General features: G+C 49.6%; 1 protein-coding gene across 1 annotated transcript; it reads right to left on the bottom strand.

The window, feature by feature from the left end:
• Positions 1-3006: 3006 nt before the first annotated feature.
• Positions 3007-15754, bottom strand: ZSCAN32 (zinc finger and SCAN domain containing 32). Its single transcript, XM_082670958.1, has 4 exons — positions 15701-15754; positions 14545-15095; positions 13062-13227; positions 3007-4568 (listed from the first exon to the last, which is right to left on the bottom strand). Exons 2-4 carry the CDS (start codon positions 14905-14907, stop codon positions 3805-3807), a joined length of 1293 nt encoding a protein of 430 aa, XP_082527084.1. The 5' UTR covers positions 14908-15095; positions 15701-15754; the 3' UTR covers positions 3007-3804.
• Positions 15755-15952: the final 198 nt, after the last annotated feature.

Raw genomic sequence — 15952 nt, 5'->3', positions numbered from 1 at the left:
ACATGGTGACCTGCTGCCATACAAGGCAGAGGGCCGGATCTTAGTTTAGACCTATAAGACTCTGCCACTATCAGGTGCGGCACTGGGGTCCTGACTCTCTGCCCAGCCACACGTACCATGCCTCGATGGAAGGGGTACCTTTTGACCATCCTGTATAACAAGTGAGATCTCTGATGGGTCTCCTTTTCTGTCTTTTTAATGGGTCTCTTTTTGCTTTTTCTCACTTTTGGCTGTAAAAATTTCTTGGGAACCATGTCTAATCTATATTGTGTAATAACTAGCTCTTAATCTTGTGCCAGGCACAACACCATGCCTGGGAGGTAGTTGCTGGTAATGGGTGTGACATGAAACCTCAACTGTACCTTCCTCCTCCCCAGGAGGCTGGGCCTACGGCCCCTGCCACAACAAGGCTGCCCTCGTGGCATGAACATGTAGTATAAGGTCTGTGTTTGGAGGTTTCACAGAAATTGTTAGCCAGAAAGAGTGTTGAGAGAGACAGTGAAAAATTAAAGGTTTTGAAATTGATCTGACCCAGGTTCAAAATCCAGCTCTTTCACTTTAATCACTATGCAAGTCACTTTAAACCTATGATAGCAGGTGTGCATTGGGGCTACCAGGAAACCCAGACTTTACTTGCAAATCTCAGTAAATCCCCAATTTATCAAAAACTCCAGAAGTGCCACTAGAATGGCCAAGTGTACAGGAAATGCCCGAGCAGCTTCAGGACCACAGCTTTCTCCAGATGCCAGAACAGAGTGGCACAAGTTCAAAATCCTTCAGGCTAACTTCCATATCACAGGGAGTAGCCAGGTTAATTGCTAGTGTCCTGTGACCTGCACTCAGTCCTTCTCTTTGTCTCTATCCAGAAGCCGAGCCGAGGACGAGCAGCAGGACTGCGAGGAGGCTGGAGCTGATGATGGTGAAAGCGAGGATTCGCCTGTGATGGTGTCAGCGATGACATGAGCACAGTCTCACCCAGGACCCCAGGAGTCCTGGCTGTTCCCAAACTGACCGGTAAGGCAGTCCCTCACAGGAGAGGCAGACAAGAGGTGGCAAGAGGAAAGGAAGTTGGGTAGGAGGCCTGAGGGGCCCAGCTCTGGCTTTGGCTGTGACCACCCATCAGCCACCTTAGGCTGAGAAACCACAGCAGATGTGTGAAAAGGGAATGGTGTGCAGGCTTCGCGCTACTTCTCTAGGTTGTGAGAATATTTATTTGATCCTGTCTGTGGCAAGTGGTTAGCAGTCCTTGGAAAAAAGGCATGCTGTCAGTTGAAAAATTGTATCAATGAGTTAAAATGTTTCAGTGAGGAAGGGATGTACAGACACTATATGGAGAGCCCCAGTATTAAACGTACAGGGGAAAACTGGCTTTTCAATGGATATCTGAAGGGCTGAAGCAAACCAGAAGTATCAGTTACACGTCAGAGGAAATGGATAGACTTGAGGGTGTTGCCTTTTGTACAACCTACTTCAAATTTATTCTCAAGTGGTTGGTGCAGTGATCATGCTGATTTGTCAGTGGGACGTAGACACTAAGGTAACAGAGGTGGTAACTGTAGGAAGCAGCGACCACACAGGGAGTAGGGGGAAAGGTTGGGTTTATCAGAACTCAGAAGCAGGTTGGGTTTATCAGAACTCAGAACTTAGAGGAGTGGCCCTGCGGAGCTGGAACTCAGATCTTGGGGCTTGGGGGCTGGGTGTGCTGCCTGACTTGTGCTGTATTTCTGAGGGGTCCAGTAAGGCTGGTTCTGGAAGGAAGATACAGTGTGTTTCGTTCACTGCTTTGTATTTGGCTTCTGTGTAATACCTGGTACTTTACAGGCAATCAAATGTTTCCTGAATGAATGAATAACTGGATGTATTCTCCAGTTCTTACTGTCTGCTCCAGACCCTCCCGAGAGGCTGACAGGCAAGGGCTGCGCGCTCTAGTACTGTGTTCTTTCTCCTGCCCAGCAGACTACAGGATAAAGCAGTTTGGACGGTGGAGGCAATCTAAGAATGCAAGGAGTTCAACAGTTGCATCCCAGTTTCCCTGGTTACCGCAGACCCAGGACTGGGAGGAACCTGCCTGTGAGGCCTGGGTACCTGTGCTTCCTTAGCGATTCCATTGACTTTCACTGGCTTTCCTCACTTATCAAAGCCAGCTTCTTTGAGCTGGTGTACAAAGCCCTTCAGTAGTTGATCCACCCCGGGCTGTCCCCCTCTTCCCCACCATGATCTCCAATGAAGTCAGGCTGTCCCCCAATGGGTCACATTCAAGCCCATCTCTTTGCCTTTGCCTGAGCTTTCCTAAGGTATCATTTTTTCCCACTCTCTGTAGAGCAGAGGTAAGTATGTGACTCTGGGAACTGACCTGCATAGCTTGTCCACTGGGCCATGTTCAAGGACCGTGTATGCAGAGAACTGTGGGATGGGCCAAGCGAGACTCAAGCTGAGGAAACACTGAAGTATATTTTTCTGTCCTGCCTTTGCTTCTCTTTTTCTAAATTAAAAAAAAATTTTCGGGGGCTTTGAGGTAGAGTATACATTCTCCTTTGCTCATCTGTAATTCCTCAAGAAGGCTTAAAGCAGAGACCATGACACTTGCTTTTCAACAAAGCTTAGGCAAGGTACTGACAACCTGCATGCACAGGCCAAGAACCATGGACAACTTACCCATCTTTCACATTTTATCATAGAGATTTCACAAAAGCTTAAACATCTATGCCTTGTTCTGGATCAGTAAGCTTTAATTTTGGCTCTTCATGCTCCTCACACCCAGCCTTCTTTTCACCTGTAGTCAGAGCTGCCTGCAGCCCCTGTGTTTTCCTTACTCCCCAACCCAACTGTATTCCTTCTCTCCCCATTTTCTGCCCCTTATTCCTTCTCTGCATGTCCTACTGTCCCGAAGCAGGTTCTACCCTTGGATCCTCTTGAGGACCGTGCAGGCTTCTGCATGAGAATAAAGTTTCTAATGGAGAAAATTTCAACCAAAGGCCAAAGAAGTAGAGGGAGAAACACCTTTATTGTCAACAGAAGTGGTAATGGTTATAAGCTTGTAGAAAGTGTTAACTATAAGAGACAATAAACCAGGAACTGGGGTGGAGGTGATGGTAAAATGAGGAATCTTACAAAGATTAACCTAGATGTTACCCTTGCTCTGAGATTACGTCACCAAGGGAAACAGATTTAATATTGCCCAGAGGCTTAACCTCTCCTTCCTTTCCTTTGTTCTTTCTTTGGTGGTGGCTGGATTACAGAGTAGTGATCTGCTCTTAAGTTAGCAGTAGTACCTAACACTAGGTGTCAGAGGCCAGTTGTTGGTTTAGAATACATCCAGGCTGTTAACTTCTAGATGTGCTTCCCATGAGGGTGGAGAATTTCTTCTCTGACATGGCCCAGAAACAGTGCTCAGGCCACTAGCCCCCCCATTCTCTGTTGGGAACAGTCATACCCAGGTTTCCTGGCAGGACTTATGGATCCTGTAGCCTTGTCCCCTTCAAACAGAATTGAAATCGACAATGAGACAGGACCCAGGAGTCCCAGGCAGAGCCAGAAAGAGTTCAGCATTCTTACCCTGATTCCTATTCCTGGACATGGTTCTTAAGATCCGGTTGTCAATAAACCTATAGCTAAGCTGGGGATTGCCCAGTAGAATTCTCGACAAGCAGAAGGAAGCGCCAGAAACACGTGTTGACATAAGGAATTGATCCATTGGGTTTCTTCCACACTCATAGCACATGCCTTCCTTCCTGGGATATGGGAACCTCTTCTGTGTGCACCCCCTGATGATGGATGAGGGAAGGGTTCTTAGTGAAGATTTTCTCACACTGAGAGCACTGGTAAGGCTTTTCCCGTGTGGGTTTTCTGGTGGGCACTCAAGTGGGAGCCATTGTTGAAGCTTTTCCCACACTGCCCACACTTGTGTGGGCTCTCCCCAGTGTGGACTCGCTGGTGAGCACTGAACTGGGAGCTGTTGTTGAATCTCTTTGCACAGACAGTGCACTGATAAGGCTTCTCCCCCGTGTGGGTCCTCTGGTGGACAATGAGGCTGGAGCTCTGGTTGAAGCTTTTCCCACATTCCCCACACTGGTAGGGTCTCTCCCCTGTGTGAGTTCTTAGGTGGGCAGTGAGGTTGGAGCGCTCGCTGAAGCCTTTCCCACACCCACTGCACTTGTGAGGCTTCTCTCCCGTGTGGATTCTCTGGTGTCGAACAAGATAAGAACTGCGGCTAAAGCTTTTCCCACATTCATGACATTTAGAAGCTTTTTCCACTTTGGGGACTGGCTGGTGGTGAGAGGGAGAACTCTGAGAGCAGTTTCTCCCACACAGGAAATGTGTACAGGCCTTTTCCCCAGTACGAAGTCTCTGGTGACTCATTCTCTTCTGGGATGGGGATTTCTCCTCACTCTCCCCTGGAGAACATCTTCGTTGCCTTCTTGACACTGGAGCACCTGCCCAGCCTCTTTTTAGCTCAGAATGCCAGAAGACTTCACTGGACTTTCTCTGAAAAGGCTTGCTCATTTCTGCTTCCTCTGTATCATCCCATTTCCAATTCTCTTTTGTAATCCCGCTCTTGATCTCAATACCTGCAAGAAGAGAAATACATCAGACTGTCGGGACTTCCCTGGTGGTGCAGTGGTTAGGAATCCGCCTGCCAATGCAGGGGACACGGGTTCGAGCCCTGGTCCGGTAAGATCCCACATGCCACGGAACAACTAAGCCTTTGTGCCACAACTACTGAGCCTGCACTCTAGAGTCCACGAGCCACAACTACTGAGCCTGCGTGCCACAACTGCTGAAGCCCACGCACCTAGAGCCTGTGCTCTGCAACAAGAGAAGTACCGCAATGAGAAGCCTGTGCACCACAATGAAGAGTAGCCCCCACTCACCACTAGAGAAAGCCTGTGTGCAGCAACAAAGACCCAACGCAGCCATAAATAAATAAATAAATAAATAAAAAATAAAAAAATACATCAGACTGTGGAGCAGGAAAACAATGGAATGAGGAAAGAATTACAACTAAACTACCTTTAAGAAGAAAAACTAATTGGAATTCTCATGTGATTCAGGCTTCTGCTAATTAAAAACCTAAGTTTTATTTTCCAATTGTAATATTTTTAAGCTCCAAATTCTATGATCACAGGTAAATATACCCAAAACTCCATCCACCCACTTTGCTCCTATTGCACCTCTTTTTGGATGTTCTGACACAATGACAAAATGAGTCAAGGAGTCAAGCTCTTTGTCATCTGTCTCAGTTCTTGAATGGCCTGGCTTCTGGGAAGAGTAACAAAAGGCCACCCCGGGTTTAACCATCTCAGACAGGAAGAAGGCAAGTTGCTGGGCATCTGGGAAGCCCAGGCTTAGATTTGAAAGGAGGGTCAGTGCTGGAGAAGGAGAGAGAGTCTGGGCTGGAGACCTGACTGGCCATCTGTGGAAGCAAAGTAAGTGCAAATCCATGGGGAAGAATGACACGGACCCTGTGAAAGAGGCCAGCAAAGCAAAATCGGGGCTCTGAAGTGCAAAGGAAATAATCCTTAACCATGAAAACCAAGACTCTCTGGCCTATGTCAGGTCTACATCAAGATGATGACAAGGCCAGGAGCAGAATGGCTCTCTGGTGATGCCAGGCTAACGGCCCTAAGTGGACTTTCCCATGCTTTGACCAAGAGTCAAAGCCAAGAGTCTTACCACGTCTGTTTGGGAACAGGTCCGGCAGGCCAACCCTCCTAACTGCCTGGCCAGGATCCCTGAAATCCTCTTCCTCCCAGTCTTCACCATCCACGGTGGTACCTTCTCCAGCCTCTGTGGGCCCCCCATTCTGCTGACTCAGCTCTCTAGCCTCAACTTCCCTCTTGGCCAGGATCAGTACTGCTTGCCATAGTAGGTGCAGAGGCCCAGGGGCTGGAAAGGGCATCAGTTTCCTCGTAAAAGATACAAGGCTCAGGCACATAGCCTCTCCTCATGTTGCAGGAACTCAACTGCAGGCTTTTGAACTTGGCACGATGCTGCTCTGGGGTCTGCAGAAAGCTTTGCTCCTGGAGTTGTTCCACCAAGGCCCTGGAGATCTGGCTGTTCTGCTGATGGGTCTGGAGTTTTTCATAAAACTGAGAATGGCCAGGAGTGTCTTGGTCTCTTCATAGCCCCAGTGCACACTTGCTGCCAGGAGACAACTCAGTGACCAGAGCAGGGCAGGCTGATACCGCAGTGCACGGTTTTAGCAGCCCAGGAAGCCACATCCTAGTCTCTCAAATTATGCCATGCTGGCTACTGTTGTTCCTGGGGAGATCTCACTGTGCGCTTGTTCCTAAAGCAACAACTTCCAGTGAAATCCTCTCCAGCTGAGGAGGGGTTGTAGAGTCTTTACCAAAGCTTCTGCTTTTATTTCTCTTTATCCTGAATCCCACTAATTTCCCCTGAGAGATGATTCACAATAAGCCTCGAGCTTGTCTGTCTCCAGGGTGGTGGGAATCTCTGAGGGTGAGTGGCCATATAAGAGGACCTGGTGAACAGGTAAGACTTGGATGGAAGCAAAGATTCACAAGAGAGAAGATAGGATACTTCTGCTAAGTCCCACCTCTCATGTATGAGTCCCTCCTGATCTGGCTCCTGTACATCTGTTTATATCTCTTGTCATCCCTGTGTATGTAAGAAACTGAATTACTGCAGGTAGTGTCCCAAGGTGAGAATAAGTAGTAAAGGTCTGGGAAGAGCAGTTCAGGAAGGCTGGTTACTCAAGAACACTCAGCACAGGCCCCACAGGGGCTACCCATCTGGGCCGGTGGCTGAGGGCTCATTTGTCTAGAGCCGTCCCAGCAAATGCATTCTGATCACACCTGGTCATGATGCTCTGAAGGGCACGCAGCCTCTTCTCGTCACCCTCTAGTCCACTCTGCTCTGAGCCACTGTCTTCTTGTGCCTGGATTACTGCAGTGGCCGCCTACCTGGTCTTGACTCTCCTCTGGACCTCCTACAGTCTCTCTCAATCCAGCTGTCAGAGTGCGCCCCTCCTCTTCATTCAACTCAACTAACCTCTGTGAGTGCCAGCAGGCCAGCTTCTGAGAAATGCAACTGTCATATGACATGGACCCTGCCTTCAAGAAGACCACAGTCCTCCAAAGGTCTCCGTAAGAAAACGGAGACACAAACACGTGTTTAAATAGAGTTAAGTGTCAAATAAATTGAAATTCTCAACATGATCCTTTTAAAACTATTACTCCTCTGCTCAGAATCCTGCAAGGCTACCCCATTTCACACAGAAAAAGCCAGAGTCCTTACAAAGTCCTCTATGTAGGGCCTGAGGCCCTAGGTTAGTGCTTCTCAAAGTATCTGTGAAGAACCAGGTTTTTTTGTTTTTCAAAATACATTGAATATGCAGTTAGATGGTGCAGCAATGTCAGATTGCTATAAAAGTTTCTAAACGCTTGCTCTCAATTTCACTCTCAGTAGTGCTGCCCCACGTGATCTGGTTCTGACCTTGTTTATTACTCTCATCCCCTCTCAATCTGCACCAGGCACACTGGCCTCCTTGCCCAGGCTCCTCCGGCTTAGAGCCTTTGCACTGGTGATCCCCTCCGACTGTTACAGTCTCCCCAGAGAGTCACACAGTTCACCCATTCTCCTTCACATCTCTAATGTCATTTTCTCGGTGAGAACTACCCTGACAACCCAAATTAAAAATGCAACCCACCCTCTGTCCCCACATGCTCCATCACTCTTATCCTGCCCCATTGCCCTGCAGCTACAATGGAACCTGATTCCCAGACTAAGATGACAGCTCTCTGAATCCACACAGCGGCTCCAGCTAGGACATCACCCACCTTCCACAGAGAACACAGTGCTCCTTCCCCAGGCTAACATTAGCTTCGTTCTTTTATGTTCAGTTAACAAAATCTAGATATAACATTTACTCACACAATTTATTCTTAGGTCACAGAAACAGCCCAGGCTTTGGCTTTACAATTTCACAACTCAAAAGAAAATCCCCTGGGTTATTACCAAGACAACATAATGGTTTAGGTACTGCTTTTCCCTGTGTGTAACCTGCAGGTGGCCAAGTGAATGGCTTTATGGCCTTCATCCCAGCATTTCCCCAGCAGTGAGGGAACAGGAACAGTCCTCAACTTACAGCTGGAAGACAAGGCACAAAGTGGGAGCATGGTTTGCTTATAGGTGACAGTACCAGGACATGTGTGCCGAGAGGCCCTCACCCAAGTGGCTCTGGAGCTGGCTGTAGCTGTGGGGACTCCAGTTTCCTGGACTGGCTGCTTCCTGTCAAATTTGTAGCTGTCTCAGGGCTTCCCTGGTGGCGCAGTGGTTGAGAGTCCGCCTGCCGATGCTGGGGACACGGGTTCATGCCCCGGTCCGGGAAGATCCCACATGCCGCGGAGCGGCTGGGCCCATGAGCCATGGCCGCTGAGCCTGCGCGTCCAGAGCCTGTGCTCCGCAACGGGAGAGGCCACAACAGTGCGAGGCCCGCGTACCACAAAAAAAAAAAAAAAAAAAATTTGTAGCTGTCTGAGCCCCCCACTGTGTCCTCGAGCCTCGCCTCTTTGCGCTTCCATGGCCCTTGGCTTGGCCCTTTGGCCTCAACAGCCCTGTCTGCCAAGCTCCTGGGAGAACTGGAGGAGCCCTGTGAGGCCAGCAGAGCTTCCTTCTCCTCCTGAAGGGCACAGGGTGCCTGGCTGCAGCCTCCCCTCCTTCGACAGTCACTGGCCCAGAGGCTTCTGAACTGGTTCATGCTGCTCCAGAGTCTGGTGGAAACCTCGTTCACACAAGAACTCAGCGACTTCCCCACAGAGCTGGCTGCTCTGCTGGTGCTCCTGCAGTTTCTCATAAAACCGAGGCTGCTGAGAACAGACAGGAGAGTCCTGGTGTCCTCGGCCGCCCAGAGTGGGCCAGGCTCTGTCCCATTTGCTGAGTCTGGCTCTTGTGCTTCACCCTTGATTTCTTCTCCCCTGTTTGCTGGTGTCTCATGGGCTTTCACTCTAGTCTCCCTTGTGGAAGTCTTAGGCCTTTTCCTTGCCCTGCAGCCCTGCATACCTGGGGTCCCTGCGTGTTCTCTGATCCAGCCCAGGATGTCCTTCCGACCATGAATGAGCAACCCTGCATGTGGAGATGCAAGGAGGAGACATCAAGGCTGCAGAGCATCTGTCTCTGAATCTGACGGTCGGGGAGGCTGCTCTGAGGAGGAGCAGCCCAGATGGGGCAAAACTGATTTGAAAAAAGGCAAGAGATCGGTCCAGAGACTCTGAAAAAGGGCTCTTGTTGCCTCCTGAAGGGCCTGGGCATAGAAGTAGACTATCACGGTTGGATTCTCTTGTCTTTCAGTCTCCTCTGCTCCCCAGGACCTATCACAGCTGTGTGTGTGAGCACAAGTTCACTCATCTCTCCCCTGTTCCCAGCACAGCCTGTGCCTCCCTAGCTGCTGTCTGTCTTCCCTCTCCACTCATCCTCTGCCTCCCACACGCTCTGTCCCCACTGCCCCTGTCATAAGCCCGTGCTTTCCCTTCCTTCTATCACTCTGTCCCTCTCTGTGTCTTCCTTTCTCTGTGTCTCTTGTCGCCTCTCAGTATGTTCCTGTTCCTTCTTTCCCCCCACCCAACAGGCTCCCCACTGCCTCTCTGTCTCCTTTCCTCTTGGGTTCTCTTGGTCTGTCTCCAGACAACTGAACACATTCACTCTGGACCTAGAGGGAACGTGGATCCTTACCCAGCCAGGCGTTTCTGTCACTCTTCTGTGTAACATCCCTGTAGAGGGCCCTCTGTTCGGGGCCCAGGTGTTATCTGCCCTTCCTGACAGAGGGATATGGCTCTGTCCTCACATGTGGCTCGTCCCTGTAACAACACAGGGGTCTGCTGCTACCGATAAAATAGCACCGCTCTAGCTTGGGGTGGGGCAGAGACAGGACCACGGGTATCAGATCAGGGGCAAAGCAAGGCAGGGAGAGGTCAGGCCTCCAAGAGAAGGATCGGGATGGGTAAAGAGCCATATGATGATGTCAGTGGACAGAACAAGGAAACAACCCAAGAGAAACTCAATGGACCACGTAAAAATCTTTCCAGCATCTCTAGAAAATAAGGGACTTTAGGCTGAGAGTGAGCGCAAGATGAAAGGGGAACTTAAAGAGACAAAAGGTATCCACCATAGCTCACCTGGGCCCCAGCTATGTGGAGCACAGCACCTGTCTCCTGGTCTCTAAGACCCCTTCTCTGAGGAAGGTTCCTGGGAGCCTGCAGAGTAAGCCAGGCTGGGGGAGAAAACAGCCACTGTTAGAGGGCGGTCTCCACGTAACAGCCACAGAGCAGAGGTTGTGAGTGGGGTCCCCAGGCCAGCAGCCTCAGCAATACCTGGGAGCTCATCAGAGATGCATATTCCTGGGCCCCACTGGGATATAATGAATCAGCAACTCTGGGGGTGAGGCCTGGGAATCTGTTTAACACGCCCTCAGGTGAGTCTGATGCATAGTCAAGTTTCAGGACCACTGCCACAGCCAATGGCCTGTGTGTTAAGAAGTTCCTTTCACCAGATCTCTCCTGACATAATAGCTTTAAAAAAAGGTTTTTTCATTCTAAAGAAATATGTGCATAGTATATATATATATATTTTTAAATTTATTTATATTATGTATTTATTTTTGGTTGCGTTGGGTGTTCGCTGCTGTGCGCGGGCTTTCTCTAGTTGCAGCGAGCGGGGGCCGCTCCTCGCTGCTGTGCCTGGGCCTCTCAGTGCAGTGGCCTCTCCTGCTGCGGAGCACGGGCTCCAGGCATGCGGGTTCAGTAGTTGTGGCTCACGGGCTCTAGAGCACAGGCTCAGTAGTTGTGACGCATGGGCTCAGTGGCTCCGCGGCATGTGGGATCCTCCCGGACCAGGGCTCGAACCCGTGTCCTCCTCATTGGCAGGCGAACTCTTAACCACCGCGCCACCAGGGAAGCCTCATAGTATATTTTTTAAAAATTTTAATAGAATACTTGGGAGCAAGGGGAGGGAATGTCTCATTGCCCAACCACTCAGAGATGACTATAATGCTTTTTTTTTTTTTAATTTATTTATCTAGTTTTTGGCTGTGCTGGGTCTTCGTTGCTATGCGCAGGCTTTTCTCTAGTTGCGGCGAGTGGGGGCTACTCTTTGTTGTGGTATGTGGGCTTCTCACTGCAGTGGCTTCTCTTGTTGTAGAGGACAGGCTCTAGGCGCATAGGCTTCAGCAGTTGTGGCACATGGGCTCAGTAGTTGTGGCTTGTGGGCTCGAGAGCACAGGCTCAGTAGTTGTGGCACACAGGCTTAGTTGCTCCGCGGCATGTGGGATCTTCCTGGACCACGGCTCAAACCGGTGTCCCTTGCATTGGCAGGCAGATTCTTAACCACTGTGCCACCAGGGAAGTCCCCTATAGTGCTCTTAAAAATACCATGGGAATTCGATTCTTTTTTTTTTTCAGACCAAGATAATACATTCTTTTCCAGATCCCCATCTTCAAGAATAGTACAAAGAAAATGGTACATTTTGATGACTTATTAGTGGAACTTGACCCCTGGGGAGGTTTCACCACTTGGGAGCAGCCCGCAGGTACGGTGAGCTGAGGTTGCAGAACGTGGAACACAGTGAGTCCTGCCCCCTTTACTCAGACCCCAAAGTCTCAGAAATCACACACCAAAGAGCACAGATGTTCCCAAGGATTAAAAGTAAATAAATTCTAAATGGCAAAGTTTTCTAACATATTGATAGTGTATTTACTTCACTTAAAAAATACGAAAGCAGGGACTTCCCTGGTGGCGCAGCGGTTGAGAATCTGCCTGCTAATGCAGGGGACACGGGTTCGAGCCCTGGTCTGGGAGGATCCCACATGCCGTGGAGTAACTAGGCCCACGAGCCACAACTACTGAGCCTGCGCGTCTGGAGCCTGTGCTCTGCAACAAGAGAGGCCGCGATAGTGAGAGGCCCCCACACCACGATGAAGAGTGGCCCCCGCTTGCCACAACTAGAGAAAGCCCTCGCACAGAAACGAAGACCCAACACAGCAAAAATAAATAAATTAATTAATAAACTCCTACCCCCCCCCCCAAAATACAAAAGCAAACAAACTCTTAAGACTGTTTCTCATTTCATCAACAGAAGCTTGCCTTCTTAAACAGCATGAAGACACAGTGCTTTTCTTTAGGATCTGAGTTAAATAAAGGTAAGGGGGCTTTAAAATAATTACTTAGAAACCTGTAAGGGCAGCTTTGAATTACACAGAAAAGGCAGCAGTGGCCTTTACATAATCTAGAAATGTATGCAGCCAAAGTGCTTCACAGAAAGAGACTTATAAAGATAGAGCCTTGGTCTGTCTGCGCAATGGAATATTACTCAGCCCCCAAAACAAACCAAGTAGTGATACTTTGTAGGCTGGAAACGTGATAAATGAGAGAGGCTAGAAACAAAAGGTCATATATTGTAGGATTCTATTTCTATGAAATGTTCAGAACAGGCAAATACAAAGAGAGAGAATGAGGAGCAACTGCTTAATGGGCATGGCGTTTATTTTGGGGAGGATGAAACTTTTGGAATGAGACAGAGGTGGTGATAGTACAACATTGTGACTGTACTAGATGCAACTGAATGGTTCACTTGAGATGGCTAATTTTACATTAGGTGATGAATTTGAGATCAATTAAATTTAATTAAATTTTTAATTAACCTTTTTCTAAAAATTAGGACAATTTTTTAAAAAAGCACTGGAAAAAAGGAAAAACTAATAGGAGAAATGTATTTTGGAAGAGATTAAGCTGGATGGAAGGGGGTTGTATTCAAGTTCATGAAGAACCACTCTGTAGAAGGTGAGGTAATTATGCTCACCTTTAGTAACACCAGATTCAGAAGCAATAGAATTAACTTGTGATAAGAGAGAATTAAGCTAACACATAAAGGATCTCCACCCACATTTTAAGGGCTAGTACCATCAACTATAATTTGAAAACTTGATTTTTGGATGTATCTCAAAGGCATTTAATCTGGAACCCAGGGGCCAACTTGAGCTCAGACCTGTATTTCCAAGAGATGATTGTCCCTCACACCTTGGGGGAGGGCAGAGGCTTCTGCTTACCTTCTGACTGTCCCCACGGTCTCTGGGGTGAGCTCCGTGACCCCTTCACAGGCCATTCTTCTGGAAGAACCCCCTGTTTCACGTGGGATCTCAGTGATTCTCTGGCTGCTCCCAAGGAGGCCGTCTCCTCGATGGGCATTTTCAAGTCCTTCCCAGATTCCGGGACCTGAGAACAGACCCCATCATCTGTCACTACAAATTCCTGTCTAAAGTGACAGAGGAGAGATACTGAGAGGTAGCTGGGGTATCACCTCCCTTACTGCTTCTCACTTCCACTTCCTGCTCTCCCCTTCACCCCCCTGATGGGTTTCAAATAGCCGTTTTAACCCTTACATTCCTATACTGTTTTCATTCACATTAAGAGTGTGATCCTGAAATGGTGGTGGACAATAAGGGAGAGATGGTCCACACAGAAATGGCAAGGGGAACCGGGACCAGGATGACTGTTAGCACAAAGGGATTCCCGCTCTGCTTAGGTCCCCTCTCCAAACTCTTAACTTCGTACATGTGCTCCACTGCCCTTCTCCATCCATCCTGGTTATTATTAACAGTCTCCAAACCATGGATATTAAATTAACTTCCCCCATTTCTAATGCATCACCACCATACTGCTCCCCCCTCCAAATTATGTCAAAACCTTTCAATCCTATGAAATTTCACCGACACCCCCTTCACCACTCTTCCTCCTACAGCTGGTGTGCACATCCGCCTCCTCGCTGGGAGACGCAAGCACATCCTGATCCAGCCATGCAGACTCGGGCGTCAGCAGGCTGCTTCCTGCTCTGGCCACAGTCACGTTCAGGCTGGCACTCCTCTGACCCACACTCCTCCGTTACTTGTTGCCTCTCCCAGATTTCTGACCTGGATTTCAGCCGCCTTCTTCCCACAGAATCTCCCACAACTGAAGCCCTCATGTTTCTTTTCCTTCTCCTGTGCCTTTCACACCCCCCTTCTCCCAAAATATACACGACATTACACTGAGTGGATCTCAGACCGAGTCCTTACCTCTACAAGTAGGTATTTTGTGAAACTCATCACTGTCCCAAACTGACCACTTAATTCAGGCAGCAAGGACCGGCTCTAATATGACTTTGTTTAGTGTACAACACATGACACACTCCTTCAAGGAACCTTCTAGCAAGACAGATTAGATTTAAATTCAACAACATCTCTAATTTTCCTGACCTGCTGAGTGAAGGATTGTTGTCCTTTTCCTCGCCTTGTTTTGGAGAGTGTTATCTCACTTTAATTAGTGACTCCAAGGTTTCAGTGAATATATGAATGTCTAAGTTATTTCAGCAAATGAGAAATTCTTCCCATAGACCAAGGACATAGGACCAAGGCAGGATAGCTAATACTTTCTGGGCAGCAGACAGCTCCTGGCATTTCTCAGCTAAGCGCCTCTCCAGTAACTGGATTCTTGAGCTCCTCACACCAACTTCTTCATGACTAAAACCACAAGGTTCTGACTGCCTTTTCTCACCTGCTGCCCAGGTGCTCTCTGTACATCCTCAACCAGAGCCACAGCTTCATCACCATTTTCTGGACACTGCTCCCTCACCCAGCTCTGGATCTCTTCTGGCAAGATGGTCAGAAACTGCTCCAAAACCAGCAGCTCCAGGATTTGCTCTTTTGAGTGTGTCTTAGGCCTCAGCCACTGACAACAGAGTTCCCAGAGTTTGCTAAAAGCTTCATGTGGACCAGCTACCTCCTGGTAGCAGAACTGCCGGAAGCGCTGGCGGGAAGCTTCATAGTCAGGGCCGTTGCTGTGCAGGGCTGATTTCTGTCTCTGTGTGGAGTCCTTGCTTGGGGACGGGTGTGCCTGGGAACTCCTTATTGCAGCCATGGTTTGCTTCAACGAACTGGCTTACTGGTTGCCACTTCCATCCTGCAGATCAGATTCCATCTCTTTTCTTATCACTGGGAAGCGGGTCTCCTGGATACCAGTGAAAAGTGTGTCTTTTTGGAATCAGAGACATGAGCATTTCATAGACATGCAGACTCAGACGCACACTTGAAAAAGGCTCAGTGAGGCTGAAAAGAATCAAAAAAGACAGCATGAAACCATCCCATATTCCTCCACTCTAGTTATTATGTTTTTTTTTTTTATGCAGTACGCGGGCCTCTCACTGTTGTGGCCTCTCCTGTTGCGGAGCACAGGTTCCGGACGCGCAGGCTCAGCGGCCATGGCTCACGGGCCCAACCGCTCCGCGGCATGTAGGATCTTCCCGGACCGGGGCACGAACCCGTGTCCCCTGCATCGGCAGGCGGACTCTCAACCACTGCGCCACCAGGGAAGCCCAGGCTGATTTCCTTTTTATTCGGCAAGGATGCCCTGAGTACTCCAGTGCACTCGGTGCTAGGGTTAGGTCCTGCGGCTGAAGTGGACTAGGAAACAAGTCCGCGGGCTCCCGCTCCGGTCTCCCGGGGGTGAGACGGGCAGGGCCACAGGCCGGAGAGAGTCCGCGCTGGGGCACAGGGATCGGGACACCTCTGGCCGGCTCGGGTGGGCCGGGGCGAGGGGCCGCGGCACAGGAGGGTGACCGCCGAGCGTGCGAGGGGCGCCCTGACCTGGCCCAACTGCCTCTGAGACGACTGCCAGCAGCAAGCCCCCGGCCGCCAAGAAGCGGAGCACTCACCTGACGCACTCACTCGCGACTCCCCAAACTCGCTCGGCCACCGGGTCGGAAGTCAGCACCGCGAGACCCCGCGCGGATCCGCCCACTGCGCTTGCTCGCGAGTCTTGCCAGCGGACTACAACTCCCGGAGTGCACTGCGACGGCGGGGCGCCGTTCTCGCCAGCATCGACAGACCCAGCAGCCGATAGGTGAGAGAGAACGCCCCCGAGGAGCCAATCCCTCTGCGGAGGAGGCGCGCTCTCCCGTGGCACA

This window comes from Grampus griseus, assembly GCF_964374135.1.
Source record: "Grampus griseus genome assembly, chromosome: 14".
NCBI classification, from domain to species: Eukaryota; Metazoa; Chordata; class Mammalia; order Artiodactyla; family Delphinidae; genus Grampus; species Grampus griseus.
Note: the sequence above shows the minus strand (reverse complement) of the source record. Positions and strands in the feature narration are given on the sequence as shown.

Excerpts from the sequence above, each read along its gene's own strand:
- ZSCAN32 (XM_082670958.1), bottom strand. The coding sequence starts at position 14,907 with ATGGCTGCAATAAGGAGTTCCCAGGCACACCCGTCCCCAAGCAAGGAC. Across the intron at positions 13,228-14,544 it reads AGAGAGCACCTGGGCAGCAG|GTCCCGGAATCTGGGAAGGA; the intron begins GTGAGAAAAGGC and ends GTCTGTTCTCAG. Across the intron at positions 4,569-13,061 it reads ACCGTGGGGACAGTCAGAAG|GTATTGAGATCAAGAGCGGG; the intron begins GTAAGCAGAAGC and ends CTCTTCTTGCAG.